Here is a 26,300-nt window from a genome sequence, read left to right as displayed (position 1 = left end):
AGAAAATATTTAATACATACATTACATAAGTCTATTTAACATAACTATATTAAATTAAAAACATAGTAATAAATATTTTTAATATTAAAATTATAAAAATTAAGTCAACCATAAAATAAATTCAACGTATCTGCCAACTTATCTAATATCTTATTTTAGTTAACAAAATAATATTTTATATCTGTAAATATCTTTTTTTTTAAAATATTTTTTCTTCTAAAAATGTAATTTAACCTCAAAATATAGACAAGAGCCGAGGGGGAGATTAAGATAATAATCTTGCAAATGTTGGGTAAAGAATAACATAGGACGAAACAGTGTTCAGGAGATCGTATTTGTTCAAAAATGGAGGGGCACCAATCGTCAAATACTTCGTATTGACTAGCCCTCTTGGTTTGAAGCGTTGATAGAAAAAGGCAGCGGTAATTTTCACAGATAGAATTTGCCAAGTAATCTGCCCCTGTAAGATACCGATATCTCTCTCATCTTGTTTCATTTTAAATCTATTCGTTGATATCTTTTGTTTATTTGTATTTTGTTTTTAATTCTTTTGAACCCCTCTTCCTTTTCATGCGTAAGTCGCAATTTGAATTTCAGATTGAGAGAGTCAGAGAAGGTGGGGCGATATTTTCGATGAAGTAATTTAGGGTTTCTCTTTATTTTTTTTTTTAAATTTTATTCCAGTACCGGTAATTCAAATTTTGGGTTGTGGATGTTTTAGTTTTCCTTTTTTCCTTCTTCTTCTTCTTCTTCTTCTTCTTTATTTTGGTGTTTGCGTTGCAAAGGCAGAGAAGAGAAGGATTGTGCTGTAACATTGAATCTTCCGTTTTTGTATTTATTTGATTTATATAGAGGAGCTTTAGTTAATCTGATTAGAGATTCTGTGTTTGGGTTTGGTTTTTAGCTTGAAATAAAAGATGATGTTGTCAAAAGTTGACTCTGGGAAGAAGATAGGTGACGATTCTGGTAATAGGAGGTTGTTGAATGAAATAGAAGCTATAAGCAAAGCTCTGTATTTGGACAAAACCGCTGCACGGAAAGCAATTGCTTCCCCTAGTTCACGGTCAAAATCAACGGGAAAAGCCCGTTTTCCTGAACCCAAATCCGAGCGTAATGGTAAGTATGGAAATGAGGACCCATCTCGAAAGGACAAGAAATCCATTTGGAATTGGCCCTTGAGAGCTTTTTCACAAGTACGTAACCGGAGGTTTAACTGTTGTTTCACCCTTCAAGTCCACTCCATCGAGGGATTGCCTCCTAGTTTCAATGGCGTTAGTATTCGTGTGCACTGGAAGAGGCGGGATGGGGGTTTAGTAACTCGTCCAGTGAAGGTTCTTAATGGGACGGCTGAATTTGAGGAGAAGTTGACGCACTCATGCTTGGTTCATGGAAGTAGGAGCGGACCTCACCATTCAGCCAAGTATGAGGCAAAGCACTTCTTGCTGTATGCTGCTGTAAACGGAGGACCAGAGCTTGATTTGGGGAAGCATCGGGTTGATCTTACGAGGTTGCTTCCTCTCACGCTGGAGGAATTGCAGGATGAAAAGAGCTCCGGGAAGTGGACAACAAGTTTTAGGTTGTCAGGAAAGGCCAAAGGTGCGACCATGAATGTTAGTTTTGGATATCTGGTAATTGGGGATCATTTTATTCCCCCTGGAACTAAGCAGAATGCTGCTGAAGTGTTAAAAGCAAAGGAGAACGATCTTGATGTTGTGAAAGCAGTCAATAAATCTGATCAAGGTGGTGGCCAGGGCTCAATGAGGCGTGCTGGAAGTCTTCCTGCTATCACTAATCAGCAATCAAGTGCTTCATCACAGTTCATGGAGGACATAAAAGAACTTCATGAAATTCTGCCAACATCACAGTCAGAACTAGCCACTTCAGTGAGTGTGCTATTTCAGAAATTCGATGAAGAAAAGATGAATCAATCAGTTCCTTCTGGTGTTGGGTTTGGTAATGAAAATCTTGAGCCCCCTTCGTCTCCAGTGGCTGGTTCTGATAAAGAAGTAATTGAAAATGAATGTGAAGGCAGTGACTTTTCTGTAATTGAGAGAGGGATAGAATTACCTTTAGAGGAACATATCAGCTTGGAGGAATTCCCAAAGAAAGCTTCTGATATGGTAGCAAGTCCTGAAGTTGTTGAAGTTGATACTGGTGTACAAGTAGCTTGTGAAGAGGGCAGTGAACTTCATCAGCTGAATGAGGAAAGTGATAACTGTTTGGATCAACATGTGGTGCATGATTTCCATTCTCAAGAGGATGCCGGATTTTCAAAAGAAACATTGATGAAAGAATTGGAATCAGCTTTAGAGATTGTATCAAATTTAGAGACAGCAGCACTAGATTCTCCTGAAGACCAAGAAGACTATATGGAAGTTAAAACAAGTTACAGATCAAGTCAGAAAGGGAGGTCACTCAGCTTGGATGATGTTACTGAATCTGTGGCGAGTGAATTCCTAAACATGCTAGGGATTGAACACAGCCCATTTGGTCTGAGTTCTGAGAGTGAGCCTGAGTCCCCTAGAGAGAAGTTGTTGAGACAGTTTGAGAAGGAAACCTTAGCTGCTGGTTGTTCTTTATTTGATTTTGATCTAGATAATGTGCACCAGGCAGAATCTGGCTATAATGCTCCAAGAGTGTCTGAGCGGGGAAGCTTGAATGAGGATTTTGAACTGTCGTCAGTTATTCAGGATGCTGAGAAGGACCATGAGATGGCAGCTCAGGTGATGGAGAACAAAACAGGGGCCACGTTGTTGGAAGACTTAGAAACTGAAGCTTTAATGCGGGAGTGGGGGTTGAATGAGAAGGTTTTCCAGTATTCTCCACCTCACAGAGCTACCACTTCTGCACCAGTTGATTTAGCTCTTGAAGAGCCACTTGAATTACCTTCTCTAGGAGAAGGTTTGGGCCCATTTCTTCAAACAAAGAATGGAGGGTTTTTGCGGTCTATGAATCCCACACTTTTCAAAAATTCGAAAAATGCTAGCAACTTGGTCATGCAAGTTTCTAATCCAGTTGTGGTGCCTGCCGAAATGGGTTCTGGTGTTATGGAGATACTACAGCAATTGGCCTCAATTGGAATTGAAAAGCTCTCTATGCAGGCAAATAAGTTAATGCCTTTAGATGATATAATGGGGAAGACCATGCAACAGGTAGCATGGGAAGCTGGAGCCAACCTGCCGGAACCTGATAGGTTTGTCAGTCCCTTTCTAGTCAAGTCATGCTTTTTAGAATAAGAAAATAGTTCATATCTTTTCTAAAATGTTGTTTGCAGAATGATATCTATGTTTTATTTTTTTTTTTCTTTCATGCAGATTGAATATATTGCAGCATGAATCTAATATTGGGCAAGATATATCTGTTGGGCAAAAGAGACCTTCAGGCAGTTCCTCCCTATCTAGCAAGCTTAATTCAAACTCTGGTAATGAGGGATGCTCAGAATATGTATCCCTGGAAGATCTTGCTCCTTTGGCTATGGATAAGATTGAAGCACTTTCGATAGAGGGATTGAGAATACAATCTGGCATGTCAAATGAGGATGCTCCTTCAAACATCAGCGCTCGCTCTATTGGAGAAATTTCAGCTCTTCAGGGTAGGGGGGTGAACATAAGTGGGTCCCTTGGTTTGGAGGGAGCTGCTGGATTGCAATTGTTGGATGTAAAGGACAGTGGAGATGATGTTGATGGATTAATGGGTCTGTCACTAACTCTTGATGAATGGATGAAGCTGGATTCTGGTGAAATTGGTGATGAGGATGAGATCAGTGAGCGTACATCCAGAATTCTTGCTGCCCATAATGCTAGTTCCTTGGACTTAATTCGTGGAGGATCCAAGGGAGAGAGGAGAAGGACGAAAGGACGTGGTCGTAAGTGTGGTTTGTTGGGGAATAACTTCACTGTGACACTAATGGTGCAACTTCGTGATCCTTTACGAAACTATGAGCCTGTTGGTGCACCGATGCTTGCTCTGATTCAAGTAGAGAGAGTTTTTGTCCCACCAAAGCCAAAAATATACAGTACGGTCTCAATGTTGACAGGAAACAGTGAAGAAGATGATGAATCACAGTTAGTGGCGAAAGTGGAAGTAAAGAATGAGGTAAAAGAAGAAAAGGAGGAATCAATTGCTCAGTTTAAAATTACAGAAGTCCATGTTGCTGGCTTGAAGTCTGAATCGGGCAAGAAAAAGCTTTGGGGTAGTGCAACACAGCAACAGTCCGGTTCTCGTTGGTTGGTTGCTAATGGGATGGGCAAGAGCAATAAGCATCCACTTATTAAGTCAAAGGCTGTCCCTAAATCGTCAGCCCCTTCGACAACAAAGGTGCAGCCTGGTGATACTTTGTGGAGCATCTCGTCACGAATTCACGGTACTGGGTCTAAATGGAAGGAACTGGCAGCACTTAATCCACATATAAGAAATCCCAATGTTATTTTCCCAAATGAGACAATCAGATTGCGTTGAGTCGAAAGAGTTCCATTCTTTTATGGAAAAAATAATCTATTTCTCAATTTGTATTATTCCGATGGAACAAAGGGTAAAGGACTTCCTGAGGGAGGAAAATTCTACTATGTCTATAGTAGAATAGGCGTACAGTACAGATGACAGTCTTTAGAAGACTACAAAAAGGCTAATGGGTTCAGCTTATTGAGTTCTTGTGTAAAGTTTGGTGAATCAATAATCACCATCAAATACAAGATAAATACAGGTGATTTTTGCTACATCTGCATTTTTTTTTTTATAAATCTTGTGATAACATTCCCTTGTGCATTGATGTCGATGTCACTGGAAGGAATAATATTTTGTTTGATAGCAGTTGTGCAAGCAGCCAAGCACTGATAGTAGTATTGATAGTGAATCAGAAACTTGATGTACTTTGAATGGCCGTATCGCGGGCACTACATGATACTCATGGATTTCTGTTTATGTAAGTTCTATTCCTTCCTGTACTTGGTTTGATACTACTGATAAAATTGTGGCTTGTACTGGTTAAAAAGGCTTTGGTTCATCTTATTTTTGGTACGAGAATCTGTCGTGTAATAAGTTTTTCTACAAACTGAAGTAATTAGTACAAAATTAAAAAGACATGACCTAAAAACTTGTTTAGGATTTGGTTAATTATTATCTTATATCGGTTTGTTGGTCAATTTGCATGTTCAATCACATTAATAAATTAAATTTTCAATCCTACTAATATATACATAATTGTAAGGCAAATATAATGCGAATTATTCTTTAACATTTTATTAAAAAAATTTACATATTCATTATTTTAAGTGGTATACACCCATTTCATTTAATATATGTAATTTTTGAAATTATTGAAATATAATTGTTAAATACTTTTACTTTTCTTTTAAGTTTATTTCAAAGAATATCGGTTATCTTTCTTGTACTAATCACTAAGAGCAAAAACTAACGGAAGTGCTTATATATTTGATGCAGAGGGCAAAAATGAAAGTACTGAGACTTTTTCTTATTATTATCAACACCTTTCAAATTCAAAAAGTGGAATTCTTGAAGTTTTCTTCTATTCAATGGATGAAATCTATGTATTTTCAGTCAACAAAATTCATGGTTGAATTCCTTTTATTCAATTCCGTGTGCACCTGCACCTGTAACGCCCACAACTTTTATTTTATTTTATTTTAATTTTTATTAGAATTTTGTTTTATTTTATTTTATTTTAATAATTAATTTATAAAGTTTTAATTTAATTTAATAGAAATAATAATAATAATAATAATAAAATGAGATAAAATTATTTTTGGAATTTAATTGAAATTGATTTTTGGAAAAATGGGTGAAAATTTGAATTCTGAAGATGTTTTTGAAAAGAAAATCGAAAATTGTGAGTCAAAACACAATTTAAAAAAATAGTGCCACGTCAGCAGTCCCGGCCAACCAGGACACGCCGCGTGGCAGGGACGCTGACGCGGGGAGCCACGTGGGCAATCCGCGTGCACGCGATTGGATGGCCTAGATCCGTTCCCGCGCGCACGGACAGCCCAGATCAATAGCGCGTGCGGATGACCCAGATCAAGAGCGCGTGCAGACAGCCCAGATCTCACGCGTGCAGACGACCCAGATCTCACGCGTGCAGACGGCCCAGATCGCATCGCGATGGACGGTCCAGATTCATTCTTAATTTAATCGCGATCAGACGACCCAGATTAAATCATGATGGACGGCTCAGATTAAAAGGGGAGGGTTATAAATAATCGCATCCACACCCAACCCCAAACCCTAGGTGCCAGAACCCTCGCCGGAGAAGACGATCCAGCCACCGGAGGAATCGGCCACCGTCACCTGCCGCCACACCAGAGGATTTTTCGGCCGCCAAATGAGGTAAAATTTCGTCCCTTGGCTCATTTTTCAATGCTGAACCTCCCTGTGGCCAAATCGGAGCCAAACTACCAGCCAATTAGTCGAAAAATACCGTTGAAGTCCAGCTGCGCCACCGCAGGTTTTCTTGGTTTTTGCCTCCGATGAGGCCCTTTTTGGTTCCCGTTTGATGTAATTTTTATACCACTGTGACCACCGTCTTTTTCTCTACAGGTTGACCGGAGCAAAACACCACATCGCGACTCGCGCCGGAGGAGGCGCCGCACCCGAGATGTAACGGCCCCGAAAAATATTAAAATGAAATGAGTATTTAAATATATCAAATGCGGAAGCGGGATCAAAATTTCAGTTAACATCCCTTACACGAAAAACCAGAAACGTACTTAAAATATAAAAGATTAAACTAACTAAGAGAGAAACTCGAAAATAAAACTATGAGTATGACTACAGAGTCTCTAGGTATCCCCTTCGTCGTCCTCCTGCGGAACGGGCTCGGGAACCATGTCTTCCTGATCTGAAATGGTTAAATAAGGAGTGAGCTACACTAGCCCAGTAAGAACATCACGATATCTCACCGTCACGGAGGTAAAGGTGGGTAGAAAAACACAAAAAGACCAATGGAGCATAATTTACAATAAACTCGTTTATTAACATGAAAACCTTTACCATCCACTTACCTTGGTGGAATTTATGAAAACAATATGAGAAAAACTATAACATCATCATAATCATTGAATAATCTAAGCTGTAAAACATAACACTTATCACGCCTCTTGTAATTCAATCATTGTACAACATATCTTTTTCTCATTTACCAGCCTACTAGTATCCGTGGGGGTCCATAGGGGTTCCGCTACCCGTTAACCTTTAACATTCATAATCAGTTTCCAGGACCGTCCCCATACCCCGTCCGGTATGGGCGCCAAAACCATAAACCTCAATACCCCGTCCGGTATGAGGGTGAAACGGGCCGTCCCCATACCCCGTCCGGTATGGGCGCCAAAACCATAAACCTCAATACCCCGTCCGGTATGAGGGTGAAACGGGCCGTCCCCATACCCCGTCCGGTATGGGCGCCAAAACCATAAGATCTCCATACCCCGTCCGGCATGTGAGACCACAATCCCGGTAGGGTTCCCTACGGACCCGGTCCGTCCACCATCTCCCAGGATATCTAGTCAGGCTGACCCCATCATACAATTATCAGTCTATACAATGTTTCATTTCCCTTTTTCCTCAATAAGCATCATCAATTCACATTTAAACAAGCAAATCGTAATTCATGCCGAACAGACAACATACAGTATCAGTTCTTCAGTCATTCAACCCATAATTAATGAAACAGTAATATATGCATTCGAAACTATAAAATGAACACATCAAACCCCATAATGCATTTAAAGCTGTAAAACAGGCCAAATAACAGTAAATCATCAATCACACTAGACTCGGGCTCCATTAGCAACCTTAAGCAATTTCACACATGCGTTAATTCAAGAAATACCGTTTTATCATTTTGAACTTTAATACCGTGATAGGAAATAGGGTGAGGGGTCCTTACTTGTTTTCGGGATCCGAATACGATTCACAGTGCGCCTGCAGGCTGTCCCTAATTTTCCCTGAATTTTTCCCGGGGAACTGAAACACACTAACAGTACCTGCACGTGTTCCAAAAAAAATCCAAATTAGGCCCAGGGCCTCTTTCGGCCCAAATCGCAACTCCGGCAAGGCGGCTCCGCCGTGCTCCGGCGACGGCGCCGCCGCTGGCGGCGGCGAGTCGCCTCGGGTTGGCTGTTTTCGGCCGTTTTCGGCCGAATTCGGCCACACTCGCATTGGTCCTTGTCAGAAAACAACCTTAGGGCCCTCGGGGGGCCAAAAAATCACGGAAAAACGGAGCTTACCGGCGGCGGCGCTCTCGGGTGCGGCGACTCTCCGGCGAGGTTCGTGTTTTGGTGATTCGGCTCCGGTCAACCTGTAGAGAAAAGAATGGTGATCACGGTGATATAAAAATTGCATCGAACGGAGGCCGGGAAGGGCCTCGTCGGAGGCAAAAACCGAGAGGGGGCGCGGCGGCGCCGCTGGGCTTCGGCCGCGTATTCCGGCCGTTTGGCCGGGATTTCGGCTTCGATTTGGCCATAGGAGGAATCAGTGGGGAAAAACGAGTCGGGGGTATGAAATTTACCTCGATCGGCGGTCGGAAATTTCCCCGGTGCGGCGGCGAGTGGCGGCAGGTGGCGGCGGTCGGCCTCTGGTTCGTCTTCTCCGGCGAGCGGCTGGCGGCTAGGGTTTGTGGTCTGGTGTGGAGGTTCTATTTATAACCCCTTGCCTTTTGATCACAGCCGTTCATTTTGTTTTAATCTGGGCCGTTCGTTTTTGATTGAATCTGGGCCGTCCGTGCGATTGAATCTGGGCCGTCCGATCGCGTGATTGATCTGGGCCGTCGGATCGCACCCACGCGGATCGCCAACGTGGCTCCTTTTGGAGTGACGCGGTCTTGCCACGTGGCAGGCCCTGGTTGGCCGGGACTGCTGACCGGGCCTGCTGACGTGGCTGCTGACGTGGCCGCCTTTTTTTTTTTTTTTTTTTTTTTTTTTCTTCTCCTCCTTTCCGGGTGCTACAACTCTCCCCCCCATAAAGAAATTTGGTCCCCAAATTTGCCTCATTACTCTTGATCAAACAGATGAGGATATTGGGCCCTAAATTCTGATTCCAGCTCCCAAGTCGCCTCCCTAGGCGTGTGGTTCTGCCACAAGACTTTTACAAATGATATTTCCCGGTTACGGAGTATTCTGCTTTCTCGGTCCGTGATACTGACCGGTACTTCTTCATAAGACAAGTCCTCTCGGAGTGAAAGCGGTTCATGAGCCACGACATGAGAAGGGTCCGGATTGTACTTGCGCAGCATAGATACATGAAACACATTGTGAACCCGGGAGAGCTCAGGGGGCAGTGCAAGTCTGTAGGCAGTGGTACCAATCTTGTCTAAGATTTCAAAGGGTCCAATGTATCTGGGGTTTAATTTTCCCCTTCTGCCGAACCTACTAATTCCCTTGAAGGGGGTGACTTTAAGAAACACACGGTCACCTTTCTCAAAGGCCAGGTCTCTCCTCCGGGTATCAGCATAGCTCTTTTGCCTACTCTGAGCTGTCTGGATGTTCTTCTTGATCTTAACTATCTTGGACGTGGTTTCTTCCACCAAATCCGGGCCAAACAATCTTCTATCGCCCACTTCCTCCCAACAAATCGGTGACCTGCACGGACGCCCGTATAGCGCCTCGTATGGGGCCATGCCGATGCTTGCTTGGTAACTGTTGTTGTAGGCAAACTCTATCAGGGGTAGGTGGTCGTCCCAATGGCCTCCGGAGTCAAGGACACAAGCTCGGAGCATATCCTCCAGCGTACGGATTGTCCTCTCTGATTGTCCATCGGTTTGGGGGTGGAAGGCAGTACTGAGGGACAGCTTTGTTCCCATAGCTTGCTGGAAACTATTCCAAAACCGAGAAGTGAATCTGGGATCCCTGTCGGATACCACTGTTACTGGGACCCCATGCAGTCTGACTATTTCCCGGACATACATTCTTGCCAACTTGTCCAACGAATCAGTCATTCTAATGGCCAGGAAGTGGGAAGACTTAGTGAGTCGGTCAACAATTACCCATATGGCATCGTGTCCCGATCGTGCCTTGGGTAGTCCCGATACGAAGTCCATGGTGATGTGTTCCCACTTCCATTCTGGAATCGGTAAAGGCTGAAGCAACCCCCCTGGGCGTTGATGTTCTGCTTTGACCTGCTAACATACCAAGCACTTAGATACAAAGTCGGCTATATCTCTCTTCATCCCATTCCACCAGAATCGGGGTCGCATAGTTTGGTACATTTTTGTACTTCCTGGATGCATGGCGAACCTTGAACTATGGGACTCTGTCATGATGTCTCTTTTTAATTCATTGTCGTCTGGGACACACATTCTGTCCTTGAAACGAATCAATCCGTCGGCAGAGATCTGAAATTCTGAGTTCACTCCCTGTTCTGCATCCTTCTTGCGGTTTACTAGGGCGGGGTCGATTGACTGGGCTTCCTTTATTCTTTGGATTAACTCGGGTTGGACTGCTAGGTGGCTCAAACATGTGGCCCTTTTCAGATCTTGCAGTCGAACCTGCTGCGTAGCCCCAATGGACCTGCATTCCGAAACCATCAGATGGGCTAGGGTGCCTGCACTCTTCCTGCTGAGGGCATCGGCTACTACGTTGCCCTTACCTGGATGGTATAGGATGTCACAATCATAGTCCTTGAGGAGTTCCATCCACCTTCTCTGACGCATGTTGAGATCCTTCTGAGTGAAGATGTGCTTCAAGCTCTTATGATCGGTGTAGATCTGAAAGGTCTCTCCATACAAATAATGGCGCCAGATTTTCAAGGCGTGTATGATTGCGGCAAGCTCCAAGTCATGGGTAGGATAGTTCTTCTCATGATTCTTTAGCTGTCTAGACCCATATGCTATAACCTTTCCATGCTGCATCAGGACACAACCCAGGCCCAGATAGGAGGCATCACTATAAACTGTATACCCTCCTGATCCGCTCGGTAGAGCCAGCACGGGTGCAGTAGTCAGTCGCTTCTTCAATTCTGAAAAACTCCTTTCGCAGTTCTCATTCCAATCAAACTTTGCATTCTTCTTTGTGAGTCGGGTTAGAGGGGCCGCTAGACTGGAGAACCCTTCGACAAACCGGCGGTAATAACCCGCCATCCCTAGGAAACTGCGAATTTCCTTAACTGTTGTCAGCCTTTTCCAACCAAGTACCGCTTCAACCTTTTCGGGGTTCACCGACACCCCTTCCTTCGATATAACATGTCCTAGGAAGGCGGTTTGCTCGAGCCAAAATCCACACTTGCTCAACTTTGCATACAACTTCTTTTCCCTGAGTACCTGGAGGACTTGGGCAAGATGATGAGCATGTTCTTCTCTACTTTTTGAGTAGACTAAGATATCATCGATGAACACGATGACAAATTTATCCAAGAACTCTCTGAAGATTCTGTTCATTAGATCCATAAAGATGGCCGGGGCGTTGGTTAGCCCAAACGGCATAACCAGGAACTCATAGTGTCCGTACCTGGTTCGGAATGCCGTCTTGGGGATGTCTTCTGCTCTCACTTTTACCTGATGGTAACCTGATCGTAGATCTATTTTAGAAAAGACCTGTGCACCCTGCAACTGATCGAAAAGGTCATCAATCTGGGGGAGAGGGTACTTGTTTTTAATTGTTACCTTGTTTATCCTTCTATAATCAATACACAGTCTCAACGTTCCATCTCCTTTCTTTGCAAAAGTAACCCCGGCACCCCATGGGGAAATGCTGTGTCTAATGAAGCCACTGTTTTGTAGCTCAGTGATTTGTTTCCTTAGCTCTTCCATCTCGATGCGGCTCATTCGGTAAGGAGCTACCGAGATGGGTTGGGTTCCTGGCTGTAAGTCTATGGTAAACTCGACCTCTCTGTCCCCTGGTAGACCGGGCAGTTCATCCGGAAATACGTCTGGAAAGTCTCGGACTACTGGAATCTCTTGGATACAAACTTCCTTCTTGGGTTTACCTAGTTAGGGAAAATACAATATCAACACACTGGGAATTAAGAAGAAAAGAATTTGTCATTAGGGAGAATCAGTACCGAATAATTTTATTAACTTGTAAATGGCTCCTCGTTGGGAGGATTAAATACAATCTTTTTATTAAAGCAGTCTATGGTGGCGTGATACGCCGCCAGCCAATCCATTCCTAGGATTACATCAAAATCCCCTGTGTCTAACCCTATCAGGTCTACCCTCAATTTCCTATCTGCTATCTCCACGGCACATGCCCTGTAGACAACCTCTCCTAGTAATGTCTCCCCCCCAGCGGTAGATACAAACAATAATGAATCAAGTCTATCAGGTGGTACACAAATTTTGGAAGCAAGAACATGTGAAATAAAAGAATGTGATGCACCAGTATCAAACAAAATATGAGCAATGTGGCCAGAGATAGTATACATACCATGTACCACGTCCGGGTCTGCATCAGCATCCTTCTGGGTAAGGTTGTAAACTCTGCCCTGGATTGGAGGCCTCCCTTGATTCTGGTTCCTAGGACACTCCCTCGCATAGTGCTGGGCACTGCCGCATATGCGACAGGTGTTGTTGAGGCGGTAGCAGGGTCGGTCCCCATGATCCCTGCCGCAGTACTGGCAGATCTTCCCACGAGCTGCCCCCATAGCCTGAGGAGGGCCCTGAGCGGCAGGCCTGGGTCTCTTGCTGGGTTGGACCGGCATGGTAGGCGCTGGCCTGCGGAGCGGGGCTGAAGGTCGGGAACTTCCCGCTAGCTGAGGGCGGGTGTCGAAGCTCCTTTCTATGATCTGCGCCTTTGCCAGGACTGCCGAATATGTCTCGAGCTCCATCACCAACAAGTGCTGTCTGATCGCCGGGCGGAGACCCCACTGGAATTTCCTGGCCTTTCGGCCCTCATCCAACAATGTCTCCGGGGCATGTCGGCCCAGCTCCAGGAACTTGCGGGCATACTCCGACACTGTCATATTACCCTGGACCAACTGAGCAAATTCAATTTCCTTTAAATGTTGGATGTGCTTAGGGAGATACTCCGCATGGAAAGCCGCTAGGAACTGCTCCCAAGTAACTGGTACAGGCAAGGTGGCCCGCTTGAGCTCCCACCAGCGTACTGCTTCCCCTACCAGCATGTAGGAGGCAATGGCAGCCCTCTGCTCAGGAATTACTCCCAAGGTCTCAAATGCTCTCTCAGTCTCCGCCAGCCAGTATTGGGCCTCTTCGAAAGAGGATCCCCCTGAAAAAGTAGAAGGGTTCAGTCTCCTGTACCTCTCTATGAAGCCGGGGTCGATCAAGGAGGGAGCGGGGTCCCGAGGTAAAGGAACCGGGGCCGGCTGAGGGTGAACTGGGGGACCCTGTGGTGGCGCCTGCTGATGGGGTGGGGGCACTGGAATATGCTGTGGCGGTACCTGTTGGTACTGTGGCTGTGGTACCGGGTCGTACCGCGGCTGTGGTGCCGGGTGGTACTGTGGAGGAACAGGCTCCTGCCGGGGTGGCTCGGGATCAGCCTGCTGTAACGGGGGCTCAACCTGCGCTAGCGGAGGAGGTCCGGGTAACTCCCTTCTCTCCTCTTGCCTTCGCTGGGCAGCTACGAGAGCTTCCACCATCTCATATAATCTGTCCAAATCCTCCCGAAGTGAATTATCTTGGGCCGCTCGGTTTAGTGGGGGCCTTCCTCTCCTCATTTCTGTGTACCTGCATTTACAAGGAATGGTTGAGTAACGACCCATCGGTGAGTATTTTTTTTTTTAAAGGACTATAGTGTAAGGGATGGGTCCGAGGAAATGCGGCTCTGATACCAACTGTAACGGCCCCGAAAAATATTAAAATGAAATGAGTATTTAAATATATCAAATGCGGAAGCGGGATCAAAATTTCAGTTAACATCCCTTACACGAAAAACCAGAAACGTACTTAAAATATAAAAGATTAAACTAACTAAGAGAGAAACTCGAAAATAAAACTATGAGTATGACTACAGAGTCTCTAGGTATCCCCTTCGTCGTCCTCCTGCGGAACGGGCTCGGGAACCATGTCTTCCTGATCTGAAATGGTTAAATAAGGAGTGAGCTACACTAGCCCAGTAAGAACATCACGATATCTCACCGTCACGGAGGTAAAGGTGGGTAGAAAAACACAAAAAGACCAATGGAGCATAATTTACAATAAACTCGTTTATTAACATGAAAACCTTTACCATCCACTTACCTTGGTGGAATTTATGAAAACAATATGAGAAAAACTATAACATCATCATAATCATTGAATAATCTAAGCTGTAAAACATAACACTTATCACGCCTCTTGTAATTCAATCATTGTACAACATATCTTTTTCTCATTTACCAGCCTACTAGTATCCGTGGGGGTCCATAGGGGTTCCGCTACCCGTTAACCTTTAACATTCATAATCAGTTTCCAGGACCGTCCCCATACCCCGTCCGGTATGGGCGCCAAAACCATAAACCTCAATACCCCGTCCGGTATGAGGGTGAAACGGGCCGTCCCCATACCCCGTCCGGTATGGGCGCCAAAACCATAAACCTCAATACCCCGTCCGGTATGAGGGTGAAACGGGCCGTCCCCATACCCCGTCCGGTATGGGCGCCAAAACCATAAGATCTCCATACCCCGTCCGGCATGTGAGACCACAATCCCGGTAGGGTTCCCTACGGACCCGGTCCGTCCACCATCTCCCAGGATATCTAGTCAGGCTGACCCCATCATACAATTATCAGTCTATACAATGTTTCATTTCCCTTTTTCCTCAATAAGCATCATCAATTCACATTTAAACAAGCAAATCGTAATTCATGCCGAACAGACAACATACAGTATCAGTTCTTCAGTCATTCAACCCATAATTAATGAAACAGTAATATATGCATTCGAAACTATAAAATGAACACATCAAACCCCATAATGCATTTAAAGCTGTAAAACAGGCCAAATAACAGTAAATCATCAATCACACTAGACTCGGGCTCCATTAACAACCTTAAGCAATTTCACACATGCGTTAATTCAAGAAATACCGTTTTATCATTTTGAACTTTAATACCGTGATAGGAAATAGGGTGAGGGGTCCTTACTTGTTTTCGGGATCCGAATACGATTCACAGTGCGCCTGCAGGCTGTCCCTAATTTTCCCTGAATTTTTCCCGGGGAACTGAAACACACTAACAGTACCTGCACGTGTTCCAAAAAAAATCCAAATTAGGCCCAGGGCCTCTTTCGGCCCAAATCGCAACTCCGGCAAGGCGGCTCCGCCGTGCTCCGGCGACGGCGCCGCCGCTGGCGGCGGCGAGTCGCCTCGGGTTGGCTGTTTTCGGCCGTTTTCGGCCGAATTCGGCCACACTCGCATTGGTCCTTGTCAGAAAACAACCTTAGGGCCCTCGGGGGGCCAAAAAATCACGGAAAAACGGAGCTTACCGGCGGCGGCGCTCTCGGGTGCGGCGACTCTCCGGCGAGGTTCGTGTTTTGGTGATTCGGCTCCGGTCAACCTGTAGAGAAAAGAATGGTGATCACGGTGATATAAAAATTGCATCGAACGGAGGCCGGGAAGGGCCTCGTCGGAGGCAAAAACCGAGAGGGGGCGCGGCGGCGCCGCTGGGCTTCGGCCGCGTATTCCGGCCGTTTGGCCGGGATTTCGGCTTCGATTTGGCCATAGGAGGAATCAGTGGGGAAAAACGAGTCGGGGGTATGAAATTTACCTCGATCGGCGGTCGGAAATTTCCCCGGTGCGGCGGCGAGTGGCGGCAGGTGGCGGCGGTCGGCCTCTGGTTCGTCTTCTCCGGCGAGCGGCTGGCGGCTAGGGTTTGTGGTCTGGTGTGGAGGTTCTATTTATAACCCCTTGCCTTTTGATCACAGCCGTTCATTTTGTTTTAATCTGGGCCGTTCGTTTTTGATTGAATCTGGGCCGTCCGTGCGATTGAATCTGGGCCGTCCGATCGCGTGATTGATCTGGGCCGTCGGATCGCACCCACGCGGATCGCCAACGTGGCTCCTTTTGGAGTGACGCGGTCTTGCCACGTGGCAGGCCCTGGTTGGCCGGGACTGCTGACCGGGCCTGCTGACGTGGCTGCTGACGTGGCCGCCTTTTTTTTTTTTTTTTTTTTTTTTTTTCTTCTCCTCCTTTCCGGGTGCTACACGAGAGCTCCGCCGTCAATAAGTCTCGGTTTTTTGTAATTTTTTGGCCTACCGAAGACCCTAGGGGTGTTTTATCACAGGAACCAATGCAAATTTGGCCGAATTCGGCCGAAAACGGCCAACCTGAGGCGGATTGCCGCTGTGGGCGGCGGCGCCCTCGCCGGAACACGGCGGAGCCGCTGTGCCGGAATTTTGAAATTGGTCGAAAAGGCCCTGGGTCTGATTTAGGATTTTTTTTGGGACATATGCAGGTACTGGAAGTGTGTTTCAGTTTCCGGAAAAAAAATTTAAGGAATCTAGGGACTGCCCGTAGGCGCAATCAGAACCCGATTTCAAACTCCGAAACAAGTAAGGATCCCTCATCCTATTTCCTATCACAGCATTAAAGCTTAATAAATGATAAATCGATATTTTATGAATTAATATATATGTATAATTAATTAAGATTGCTAATGGAGTCCGAATCTAATGTATTTTTCGGTCAAGTGTTGTTTGATTTATTTTACAGTTTTGAATGTAGTATGGTGCCTGATGTATTTATTATATGGTTTCGTATGCATGAATCATGGTTTCATTTATTATGGTTTGAATTATTGTGAACCCGATGTTGTGTTCATTACTGATTTATGTGTTTATGTTTGATTGGATAATTGAGATTAAGAAACATGGAAAAATGTATGTGAATTGATAAATGGATAATGTCGACAGCCTAACTAGATATCCTGAGAGATGGTTGACGGATCGAGTTCATAGGGAACCCTACCGAGAACGTGATCTCTCATACCGAACGGGGTATTGAAGTTTATGGTTTTGGTGCCCATACCGGACGGGGTATGGGGGTCCTAAAATTAAGTTATTAATGTGAATGGTTCACGTATAGCGAGAACCCTCTATGGATCCCCATGGATACTAGTAGACTGATAAAAGAGGAAATTTGTTACCTGATGATTGAAATACAAAAGTATGATATGTGTTATGTTATAGAGTGTGCATGATCTTATGATATTTATGATGTTATTGTTTCTCGTAAGTTGTTTTCATGAATCTCACCGAGGTAAGTGGACAGTAAAGGGTTTTATTATTGATAAATGAATTGTTTATAAATTCTGCTCCATTGGTCGTTTTTGTTTTCTACCAACCTTTACTACTATGACAGTGAGATAGTGTGACATCTTTACTGGGCTAGTGTAGTTCATTCCTTACTTAACCATTTCAGATCAGGAGGACTTGGTTTCCGAGTCCGTTCCGCAGGAAGACGGCGAGTAGAAGCCTAAAGATTTCATAGTTTTATTTATAACATTCATCTCTAGTATTTCCTTTAATTAGTTTATCCTTTCATGCGTTTAGTACGTTTGGATTATTGTGTAAGGGATGTTAATCATAATCTATTTTATTTCGCTTCTGCACTGATAATAAATATATACATTTCCTTTTAATTTCCGGAGCCGTTACAGCACCTCTTACAAGAAGGGAAGATTTGTGAGACTATGGTTAATGGGTAGTGTTTATAGGAGTTTGTTCTTTCGTTGTGTTTTAGCAATTGAACGAATAGATACCTTTTGTTTGTAATGTTTATACCGTAAAAATATATTGTCTAACATATTATAGTTGAAGTTTACAATTAACTAGAGGTAGTCAAAATATTAAACATATATTAGTCGGAATCGAACTATGATTTTCTTTATATTATTTATATAACAAGTTAAAGCACCTATTCACTTTAGGTATTTATTCCTACTAATATCTTGTAATAAAATTGTAATAGCAACAATACTTGCAATGCAAGTAGGATGTGGTGGTAAAGTCGGATAGTAACAATGATAATGAAAATAAAACTCACAGCAGTATTAATAATAATAATGATAATAACGCTAAAGATATAGTAATTTGAAAAAATTATAAACAATAAATAATTATCAAAATATTAGCCAAATAAGTAATACTTGCTCATTTCTTAAGGATTTACAACATTATTAACATGAGTTGTGTTTATTTAACTCTTACTCTTAAATGGTTATTAAACCTAAAATGGTTGCTGGTTTACTCTTTCCATTGTTAATTTTTTTTTTCCTCACATATTGGGTACGATAAGATTAAAAACCTCACTCAGTAATACAATGAAACAGAGTATAAGTCTATAAGTATTCCACAAGAAATACAAATTTATATAGAGTTATAAGGTAGAGATTCTCAGAAATTTCTCTAAATATTTTTGTGTTGTTATACTTGAAAATTGATTGTGTTTAAACAACGGCTGGGCAATTTCCTGTAAATTTTTAACACGACAGGTATATAGAAAAGAAAAGGAAGGATTTAAATAATTAAATTGCATTCTAAATAATTAAAATACAAAATATAGATAATATAGCCGTGTTTAAGCAGCTAAAAACAACTGAATGCGAATTAACGAGAAGCTAAACTTGCAACATTAAGCCATCCTTTTTAACTATGGCAATCCAAACACATGGTGGCCCTGCCTAAGCTTCCAGATCAAACTTTGGCGCCAGGGCTACTTATCTCTACATTGAAGCTCACCATTTTAATCTAGCTTATTGCTCCTTTGGAATTTCTTTTCTTTTTTCTTTCCAAATCATAGTACATTCATGGCATGTCAAAAAGGAGCAATCTCATCTCTACTTGCTCAGTTTTCAGAAATTGGTAGTTACCATCTTCCAGGTTTCAGTTACCTCAACTGATGAAATTTCCACAAGACGCAGTACCAAAAATGGAGGAAGTTGATGAAGGGTGCGACTTCCCCAGTAGCATGCATCACAAATTACAAATTGAAAATGGTATACATATAAGACCTAAAACTCAACCAAAGAATCACAACAGAAATTCACAGACGCATTTCAGAATTACAACACAAGCAGGAACGTCCAGCACATGGCAGCATGCTCCATATTTCAACAATTGATGATCAGGCGGAGAACTGAATAAATTAGAGCATTCTGCAATATGGAAACATTTTCTACAGTGGGAACTACGGAACCACCATAATCAAATGGGAAACAAGTCCAGAGCAAACTACTAAATGCTACTAGCTAAATGACATTCTACCATACCAAATTACACATGGCATGCTGACTGACATGACACAACAGTAAAAAACTTACCAACTAAATAGTTAGATTCGAGCTACAGGAAAATACAAGAGGCGATGAGTCACCCATCAATTCTCTCAAGGCCGAGCTCTCTTGTTGCTGCATGACGGGCATTTGTATTGCTTGATGTGCTCAGCCCTGGCAGGAGTGATCTTCACGCACTTGCCATGAAACCACTTCTCGCATATGTCACAACAAATCCAAAACTCATCAGATGCATAGTTCTCTCCACATGCCCCACACAAGGTTTCCCCATGCTCCTCCTCCTCCTCCTCGTCCAATCCCTCATCCTCGTCCTTAGACTGCAAATTCTTTGAATATTTTCCAGATTCCGAACCTCGCTGTTCTCATATCCACAAAAGAAAATTTCAGACAAGAAATTTTGTATGGCTTGACCAGACCAAATATACTTGACGAGATCATCCTTTTCCTGAGTCCAATAGTTTAAGCGGAAAAAAAAGCCAGAAGATGCAAACCAGTAGACTGACTTTACTAGTACAAGACTAAAGGCAGAACATTTAAAGAGAAGCAGGTAGACCACATAGCCTAGATAGCAGATTGGACCACCCATTCAGAAAACAAGGCCTAATTAGCAGCAGACAAAGTAACCACTTAAATACACCAGCAGAAACCAAGAGGAAAAGGGGGATGAAAAAGAATGAAAAAAATTACTACAAACAGGAATTACCATCAATAACCATGTGAGGAATTTTAAATCTTCCTTTCATGAATCATGCGGACAACTTTCAATTGTAGATCACTGCTCCAAAATTGATTCTTGATGTTCCAAAAATAAGAGACTGCTTGTTTTTTAAAAGGAGGCTTTTTCAGTTGGAATTTTTTTGTGATTTGTAGCAAAATCTCATATTAAACTGAAGTGCAAAGCTAATAGTCTAATCATTACTACCTTCAATCCCCTGCCAACCAAACAAGAAGAGCTATCAACACCAGTACCTGGACTCTCAGAATTGCTTCTGTCTCAACCTATATGTAAACCAGATTACTGTACTTTTCAAGTTGTTAAATCAGATCTAGCCAACCAAATGTTATGACGCCAACTATTTAGAAGCTTCTACTCTAAATATCTGTCTTTAGAAAAGAAAGCTCCAAAGAAAAAAAAGAATAAAAACTTAGAGTTGGCTAATGCAAATGAGACAGACAAGCATACAGTACATTAACAGTCACATGCTGCCAGTCAAACAAGGATAAAAAGTGCATATATATAACAAAGTCTTGATATCCACAACAAACATTAAGTGGGAGACCATAAGAGGTGAAAAGGACTCCATGTTATGCATAACAAATGTAAGTGTTCTATTTGACCCTATGGTAAACCCAATAAATAGGATTGAAACTGTACAATACATTTGTGATCAGTAAGGTTTAAGAAATTCAAATAGAAAAATGGCCACTCTGAATAACATTAAAATTCTTGAGTAATCTAATAATCAAAGGCTAAGTCATCACATCCATGCGATTTCATCATTGGCAACATGAACAGATTTTCATTTTTTTTATTTAACATAAGAAAGAAAATTATAAAAAAATTACCCCTTTTGAACTTGATTTGGATTTGTTACTGCTATGATTTGAAACTGATGATTTTTCCTTAGCCTGCTTCTTTGCACTTCCGGTAACTACTTCAAATATTGTCGGGAGATCATTTATCATGTTGAAGAGTCGCTTTCTGCATCAGCAATGCATGTTATTAGATTGATGATGAAACACTGAGTATGCATTCGACCACCAACAATGTAATTTTTAACCAAAAAAGACCTTTCAAGTTGAGGTAGATCATATTAAGTAGAATACATTTCTTTGAAGGAAAAAGAGGTGAAACCTTGGGGAAGTTTATGGTTCAGCAAAGGATTTGGACAAAGGTTGGAAGCAAAACTAAGAGCATGTAGATGAGAAAATATACCGGTCAGCTTTATCAAAACCAAATCTAGCACCAAAGTAGAAAGCCACTGCAAGCAACCAAGCATCACTGTGAACAGCAACTAAGGACAACCAGTCCTTTTCCTGCATCCCATCTCTGGCAAAGTTGATACCCAAAGCAGGCTCTGGGAGCTCCGGAGGCACTTCTTCAGCAGGTAAATTAACTTCCCACTGTTCATTAGGGTATCCATACAAGCAAAGATTTTCCTTCTCTGAAAGATAAAACATGCAGTCAAGCACAATAACCATTGAATGACAAGCTAAAGTTTTTGTTGATGATTACAAAGCACCATATACCAATGCATACGCGGGAGAAAGATAATAATTGAAGAGCACTGACAACCTCCTATCAAGCACTAAATTTTGTGATGAAAGTGTTTAATGTAATTTTTGGCATTTACTCGTGACAACAAATAAAAAAATTAAGGCTCCATTTGGTACATGAAATATTTTATAGGTTTCATTTTCTCACATGTGTTTACATTTTAATAAATTATTCGAAAATAAAAGTAAAAACATGACATGAATTAAATAAGAAAATATTTTGTGTTAATAAAATATTGTTTGCAATTGAGTATCATTCGTGCACATACATATATACCTATATGTACATATAAATACATGCATGCTTCTACATACATAAAAATATATACATTGCTTTCTATTTATGCAGATAAACATACGTATATAATGATACAGGAGAAAGAAAGTTTGAGCACAATACTTAAGAAAATTTATTAAAAACTAAAACTGAAGATCTAAACTTTAATAATCAAATTAATAACTTAGTATTCATATAATAACCGCATGAATGGTATACCAAATAACTAAAATAGGAACCCTATTTATAGGTACCAAATATAATCAAAATACGAATTCTTAAGTCTATCTAGGAATTTTATTAAATAAGAAAATAAGCTAATTACTTGAGTGACCTATAATAAAAACTAACTAAATAGGATACATAACAAAAGCTAGTCATGGTAGAATAACATCCTCCACAAGCTAGTCATGAAAAGCGATGCATATATAACAAAAGAACTAGCTCCTAAATATAAAAGCTTCTCAATTTCGATTCAGGTTACCGATGCTAATGGTAGAATAACATCCATGGACCTTAACCCAAAATGCAGCCAAAAAAGTAGCTCTTTCCACAGCCCTTGGAAAAAGGTGATCTGGTCATTAAAGATCTGATTATTCCTTACAAGCCAAATGCTCCAAAAACTATCAAAGAGTGCACCTTTCCCTTGGGGTAAGGCCTCTGCCTGTAGACCCTCCTCCTTCAAAAACAACTCATAAAGACCTCCACCATCAGGGAGGTCACCCAACATAAACCAAAAGCCTTAACCAATTTTGTCCAGAACCTCCAAGATGTATCACAGTGCAAGAACAGGTGTGAGTTTGTCTCTACTCCTGCAAAACACATCACACATGTGCATGGAGACAAGGCTCGGTGAGGTCAGCAGACTTGAAACATCTCATTTATATTTCGCTTCTGATTGATAGCAGTCCACGCGAACACCCTGACCTTGGAAAGAGCTGGAGATTTCCAGAACTTTTGGCCTTGTAAAGTGGAGTATATTTGGTATGGAAACAAGAAGTCAAAAAAGAATTTGCATATAAATATAACCGAAGGTTCCAAGGTCCATATCCTCATGTCAGGTTGGGTATTCAGTTTAATTGGCTCCAAGAAACTTAGAAGGTTTACCATGTCAGAAGCTTCCCTATCAAAAAGGTTATAGCTGACATGGAAATCCAGGTAATGTTACCTTCATTGTTCAAAATGAATTCTGAGACAAGAATATCATGTCCAAAGAACAAGTTGAATGGGTGTGGGAACTAAGCGGCTAGCAGTTTATTCCCTGCCCAAGTATCTTATCAGAATTTGGCGCTAAAGTCATCTCCTAGATGGATGCAGGTAAGAGGGGCGAAAGATGTGTAAGCTTGAGAGATGGCTTTCCAAGGACTTCGGTGACAGGTGGTTATTGAAGTAATGCATTCCACCCATCCCTTCCACTCTCATAAATGCTTTTGATCACCTTCAGCAATAGGGAGTTTGGTTCTTGAGGGAAGCGCCAGAGCCACTTAGCCAATAATGATAGGTTCTTAGATCTGAGATGTCTAAACCTAACCACCGGAGGATCTATGTAGGATACATGTATCCCAGGTCCCTAAGTGATCCCTCTCTCCAGCCCTGGTCATACAAAATTTCTCATTCCTCTTTCTGATCTCCCATCCACTCCTGCAGGAATTCTAAAAAGGGACAGGAAGTACAAAGATATACTAGAGAGACAAGACTAAATCAAGGTAATCATCCCAGCTAAGCTGATTTTCACCAGATTGATCTTAAGACCTGATATATTCAAAAACTTGCAGGATGGTAAAAGCATTTCCAATGGATCTATTATTATGTGGTATAAACATGATAGTGTCATCTGCAAACTGAAGATGGGACACTTCTACCGTTAATCCTATCACTCCATTCCTCTCCATTGCTTGATTAACATTCATCTCAATACATCCACCACCAATGTGAAGAGGAAGGGATATAATGGGTCTCCTTGTTTTAACCCCCCTGAGGCCCGAAACTATTGATGAGGTTTACCTAATATTTAGAAATCTGCCACATCCAAAAAGCAATGGACTGATGATGGAGACGGAGCTAGAGGCTTTTTCTGAGATGAACAAATAAATCAGGAAATACAATATGAAAAACAGCCTAGGATGGTAGCAGTTATTCAATTATTTAAAACTCGTTAAGCCCAAAAAACTTATAATTTCAATTGTAAGCTTAGCAAAAAAAATAAAAATAAAAATTATCATTCCAATAACTAAGTAAAAATCATCATATGTACTTGCTTGAAAACTGATGGTACAAAAAAAAGTACAAGACCGAATTTTGTCGTGTAGGTAAAATAAATTTCACGATGATATGCTATCAAATATGACTTAGTAATATGCAAAAGAGAAAAATAACCTGACACTCAGAGGAATGGTTGATATACCTGTATGAAAGTAAATAAACTGGAATCAGGTCTATGCCTTAGACCACTTTGTAGTTGGGTTTTGATGGATGAAAAGCTTTTAAAACTTTATTGTAACAAGAGAAAAAAAAACATGGGACAATTTGGTAGGTAAGCATTTTCGTTTTTGAAATATCATTCATCATAATCTAAACAAAATCAGTGATCAACTCAAGATGCCCCAATCAACACTAAATGCAGGATAAGAACTCCTGTCATTTTACCAAAAAACGCACAACATGCAATTGCTTTTACAAGAGGGCGTGCAATGAGCTGCTACTATTTTCAGCTAGTAAGGCAAGAATTTAGGAGCCATGGTAGTAAAAGTATCCTTCAGTTCTCTAAATGACACTACTACGCACGTAATTTCTATCTTGCCAATGGTTACCTCATAAAGTAATAACGAGTGGAACCCAACAGCAAGCCTTACAATCAATAATCGATAGAAAAAATGGAGCTGCTACAGAAGGTAGTAAAACACACTATACAACCTATTAATTACGGCATTCAATAGTATAACCATATTAGCGTATAATTTTTTTAAATAGAAAGTACAAGTCTATTTCAAAATAAATAAAAAAAAAAGTACAAGTCGAAAGCAAAATGTCTTCATTTTTTCAGAAGAAAGATAGAAAGAAGAAAAGGATTTAGCGACACCAAGAAGTTTACTTATGTTCTTCGTCAGCGAGCAGTACACATTAAAGATATAACCAAAATATGTAGAAGAAAACAAAAGGGCCGAGCACAAACACTATGGACTTAGCTACTAATTAAGTACACGAATTCAAGAGAGAGAGAGAGAGAGCACAGATGTGACGAGGACAGTTAGAAACCCTAACCAGGGTCGCACTGCTGATAAAATTCTTCAACATCTGCACAAGGGAGAAGAAAATCAGACTGTAGACAAGAAATAAATTCGAAAAACATAACATATAGACCCATAAAATCCTTAAAAAAATTTAATAAAGAGAGAAAATGATACTTCAAATTTTTAAAATGTAAAAAAAAAGAGAGCAGGAAATGAAAGTAGGAGAGACCAGTAGTTAGGGCTTTTATCATGCCAGCTCTCCGGCCCTTGAAATCCCTGAAAACCTCCTCTACTGTTCGCGGGTTGTACTGTGCGCCTCCGTCCATGACAACCACACTCAAAAGCTCAGTTGGAACTTCAAAAATAAATTTAGTAAGAAACGAAACAGAAAAGATTGCAAGAGAGAGATAGAAATTTTGGAAGGTTGTATCCAAAAGCAGAGGTTCGAGTAGCAGAAAAGATAATTGTACAGGGGAGGGAAAACAAGAAACGAAGAAGTAATGGTTAACACAAAGCCTACTACTGCTCTGCTACTTGACTTCACAGATTGGAATATTATTGCACAGAGAAAAAGAGCGAGAGTCAAATTTGTATTTTTAACGAGGAGAAAGAAGGGAAATAATCTAGTGTTGATGACAGAGACAGTCCGTACTACGTGGCTTCCACTTATTGGGTAGAATTAGTCGCTGTTGGCCTAGCGGATTTTAATCCATTCCAAAACTGGATTTTAGCTGCGACGTGGGGTCCGGCTCTGCGGAAGGAGAAGAGTGGAGAATAGGGACCACAGCATGCACACGTGTACCTCCACGTGGATGTACGGAGGGAGATTTACTGACAGACGGCGGCAGCCACCGTCTTTTATTGGCGAGAGAGGGAAGTGGTGCACCGTGGACGGTTACGGATTTTAAACGATTCTTCATTTTGGAAGTGTTCGGCGACAAGGAGAGCTCCGGTGCGGCTTTTCATTTATATAGGGTTTCATGTTTAACGTGGGAATTCTTTTTAGAATGACGAAAATGCCATTCTTTCATACTGTTACGGCGTCGTTTTACAATGCACAGGCCAGAGCTTTTAAATTCCAATAATTTCCATTGAATATGGGGGTACAGGGTAACGGCAATCATGGTTAGAAAGGCAAGAATAGTGATGCTTTGGATGGTCAAATTTGTGTTTAGGATAATTGAATAACTTTAAATGATCATCTTAATTTTTTAATATTTTATAAAAATAAATAATTATTATAAAAATAGAATATCAATAATTAATTTGAAATATATAAAATAATGTAACAATGAATATATTGATATATTTACATTAATTTCGATTAATAACAATATTTAATT

General features: G+C 41.7%; 2 protein-coding genes and 1 pseudogene across 6 annotated transcripts; 1 reads left to right on the top strand and 2 right to left on the bottom strand.

The window, feature by feature from the left end:
* The first annotated feature begins 255 nt into the window (after positions 1–255).
* LOC110817646 (EEIG1/EHBP1 protein amino-terminal domain protein) lies at positions 256–5,016 on the top strand. Of its 4 annotated transcripts, none has more exons than XM_088207648.1 (3): positions 256–462; positions 905–3,193; positions 3,315–5,016. In XM_088207648.1, the coding sequence occupies exons 2-3, from the start codon at positions 918–920 to the stop codon at positions 4,456–4,458; spliced, it is 3,420 nt and encodes a 1,139-aa protein (XP_088063774.1). In that variant the 5' UTR covers positions 256–462; positions 905–917; the 3' UTR covers positions 4,459–5,016. The 4 variants fall into 4 exon arrangements, 3 of the variants coding, with proteins under 3 accessions (XP_088063774.1, XP_088063775.1, XP_088063776.1); XM_088207649.1 differs by having other exon boundaries at positions 598–3,193; XM_088207650.1 differs by having other exon boundaries at positions 580–3,193.
* A 2,553-nt stretch (positions 5,017–7,569) lies between these two features.
* Positions 7,570–14,666, bottom strand: LOC148252978 (uncharacterized; annotated as a pseudogene).
* A 4,232-nt stretch (positions 14,667–18,898) lies between these two features.
* On the bottom strand, positions 18,899–25,551 carry LOC110817645 (PHD finger protein ALFIN-LIKE 4-like). Of its 2 annotated transcripts, XR_002540234.2 has the most exons (6): positions 25,187–25,551; positions 24,989–25,021; positions 21,110–21,338; positions 20,740–20,875; positions 19,201–19,529; positions 18,899–19,035 (listed from the first exon to the last, which is right to left on the bottom strand). XR_002540234.2 is itself a non-coding variant. In XM_022046275.2 (5 exons), the coding sequence occupies exons 1-5, from the start codon at positions 25,281–25,283 to the stop codon at positions 19,266–19,268; spliced, it is 759 nt and encodes a 252-aa protein (XP_021901967.1). In that variant the 5' UTR covers positions 25,284–25,550; the 3' UTR covers positions 19,018–19,265. The 2 variants fall into 2 exon arrangements, 1 of the variants encoding a protein (XP_021901967.1); XM_022046275.2 differs by having other exon boundaries at positions 19,018–19,529; positions 25,187–25,550.
* Between the last annotated feature and the right edge of the window lie 749 nt (positions 25,552–26,300).

This window comes from Carica papaya, chromosome 7, assembly GCF_054855325.1.
Source record: "Carica papaya isolate Zhongbai chromosome 7, ASM5485532v1, whole genome shotgun sequence".
Classification (NCBI taxonomy): Eukaryota; Viridiplantae; Streptophyta; class Magnoliopsida; order Brassicales; family Caricaceae; genus Carica; species Carica papaya.
The sequence above is the reverse complement of the archived record's forward strand: the minus strand, read 5'-3'. Positions and strand labels throughout refer to the sequence as shown.

Coding starts and splice junctions, on each gene's coding strand:
- LOC110817645 (XM_022046275.2), bottom strand. CDS start 25,283: ATGGACGGAGGCGCACAGTACAACCCGCGAACAGTAGAGGAGGTTTTC. Junction 21,339..24,988: donor TTATCAGCAGTGCGACCCTG/GTTAGGGTTTCT, acceptor TTTATCTTTCAG/AGAAGGAAAATCTTTGCTTG. Junction 19,530..20,739: donor CCAAATCAAGTTCAAAAGGG/GTAATTTTTTTA, acceptor ATATGAGAACAG/CGAGGTTCGGAATCTGGAAA.
- LOC110817646 (XM_088207648.1), top strand. CDS start 918: ATGATGTTGTCAAAAGTTGACTCTGGGAAGAAGATAGGTGACGATTCT. Junction 3,194..3,314: donor AACCTGCCGGAACCTGATAG/GTTTGTCAGTCC, acceptor TCTTTCATGCAG/ATTGAATATATTGCAGCATG.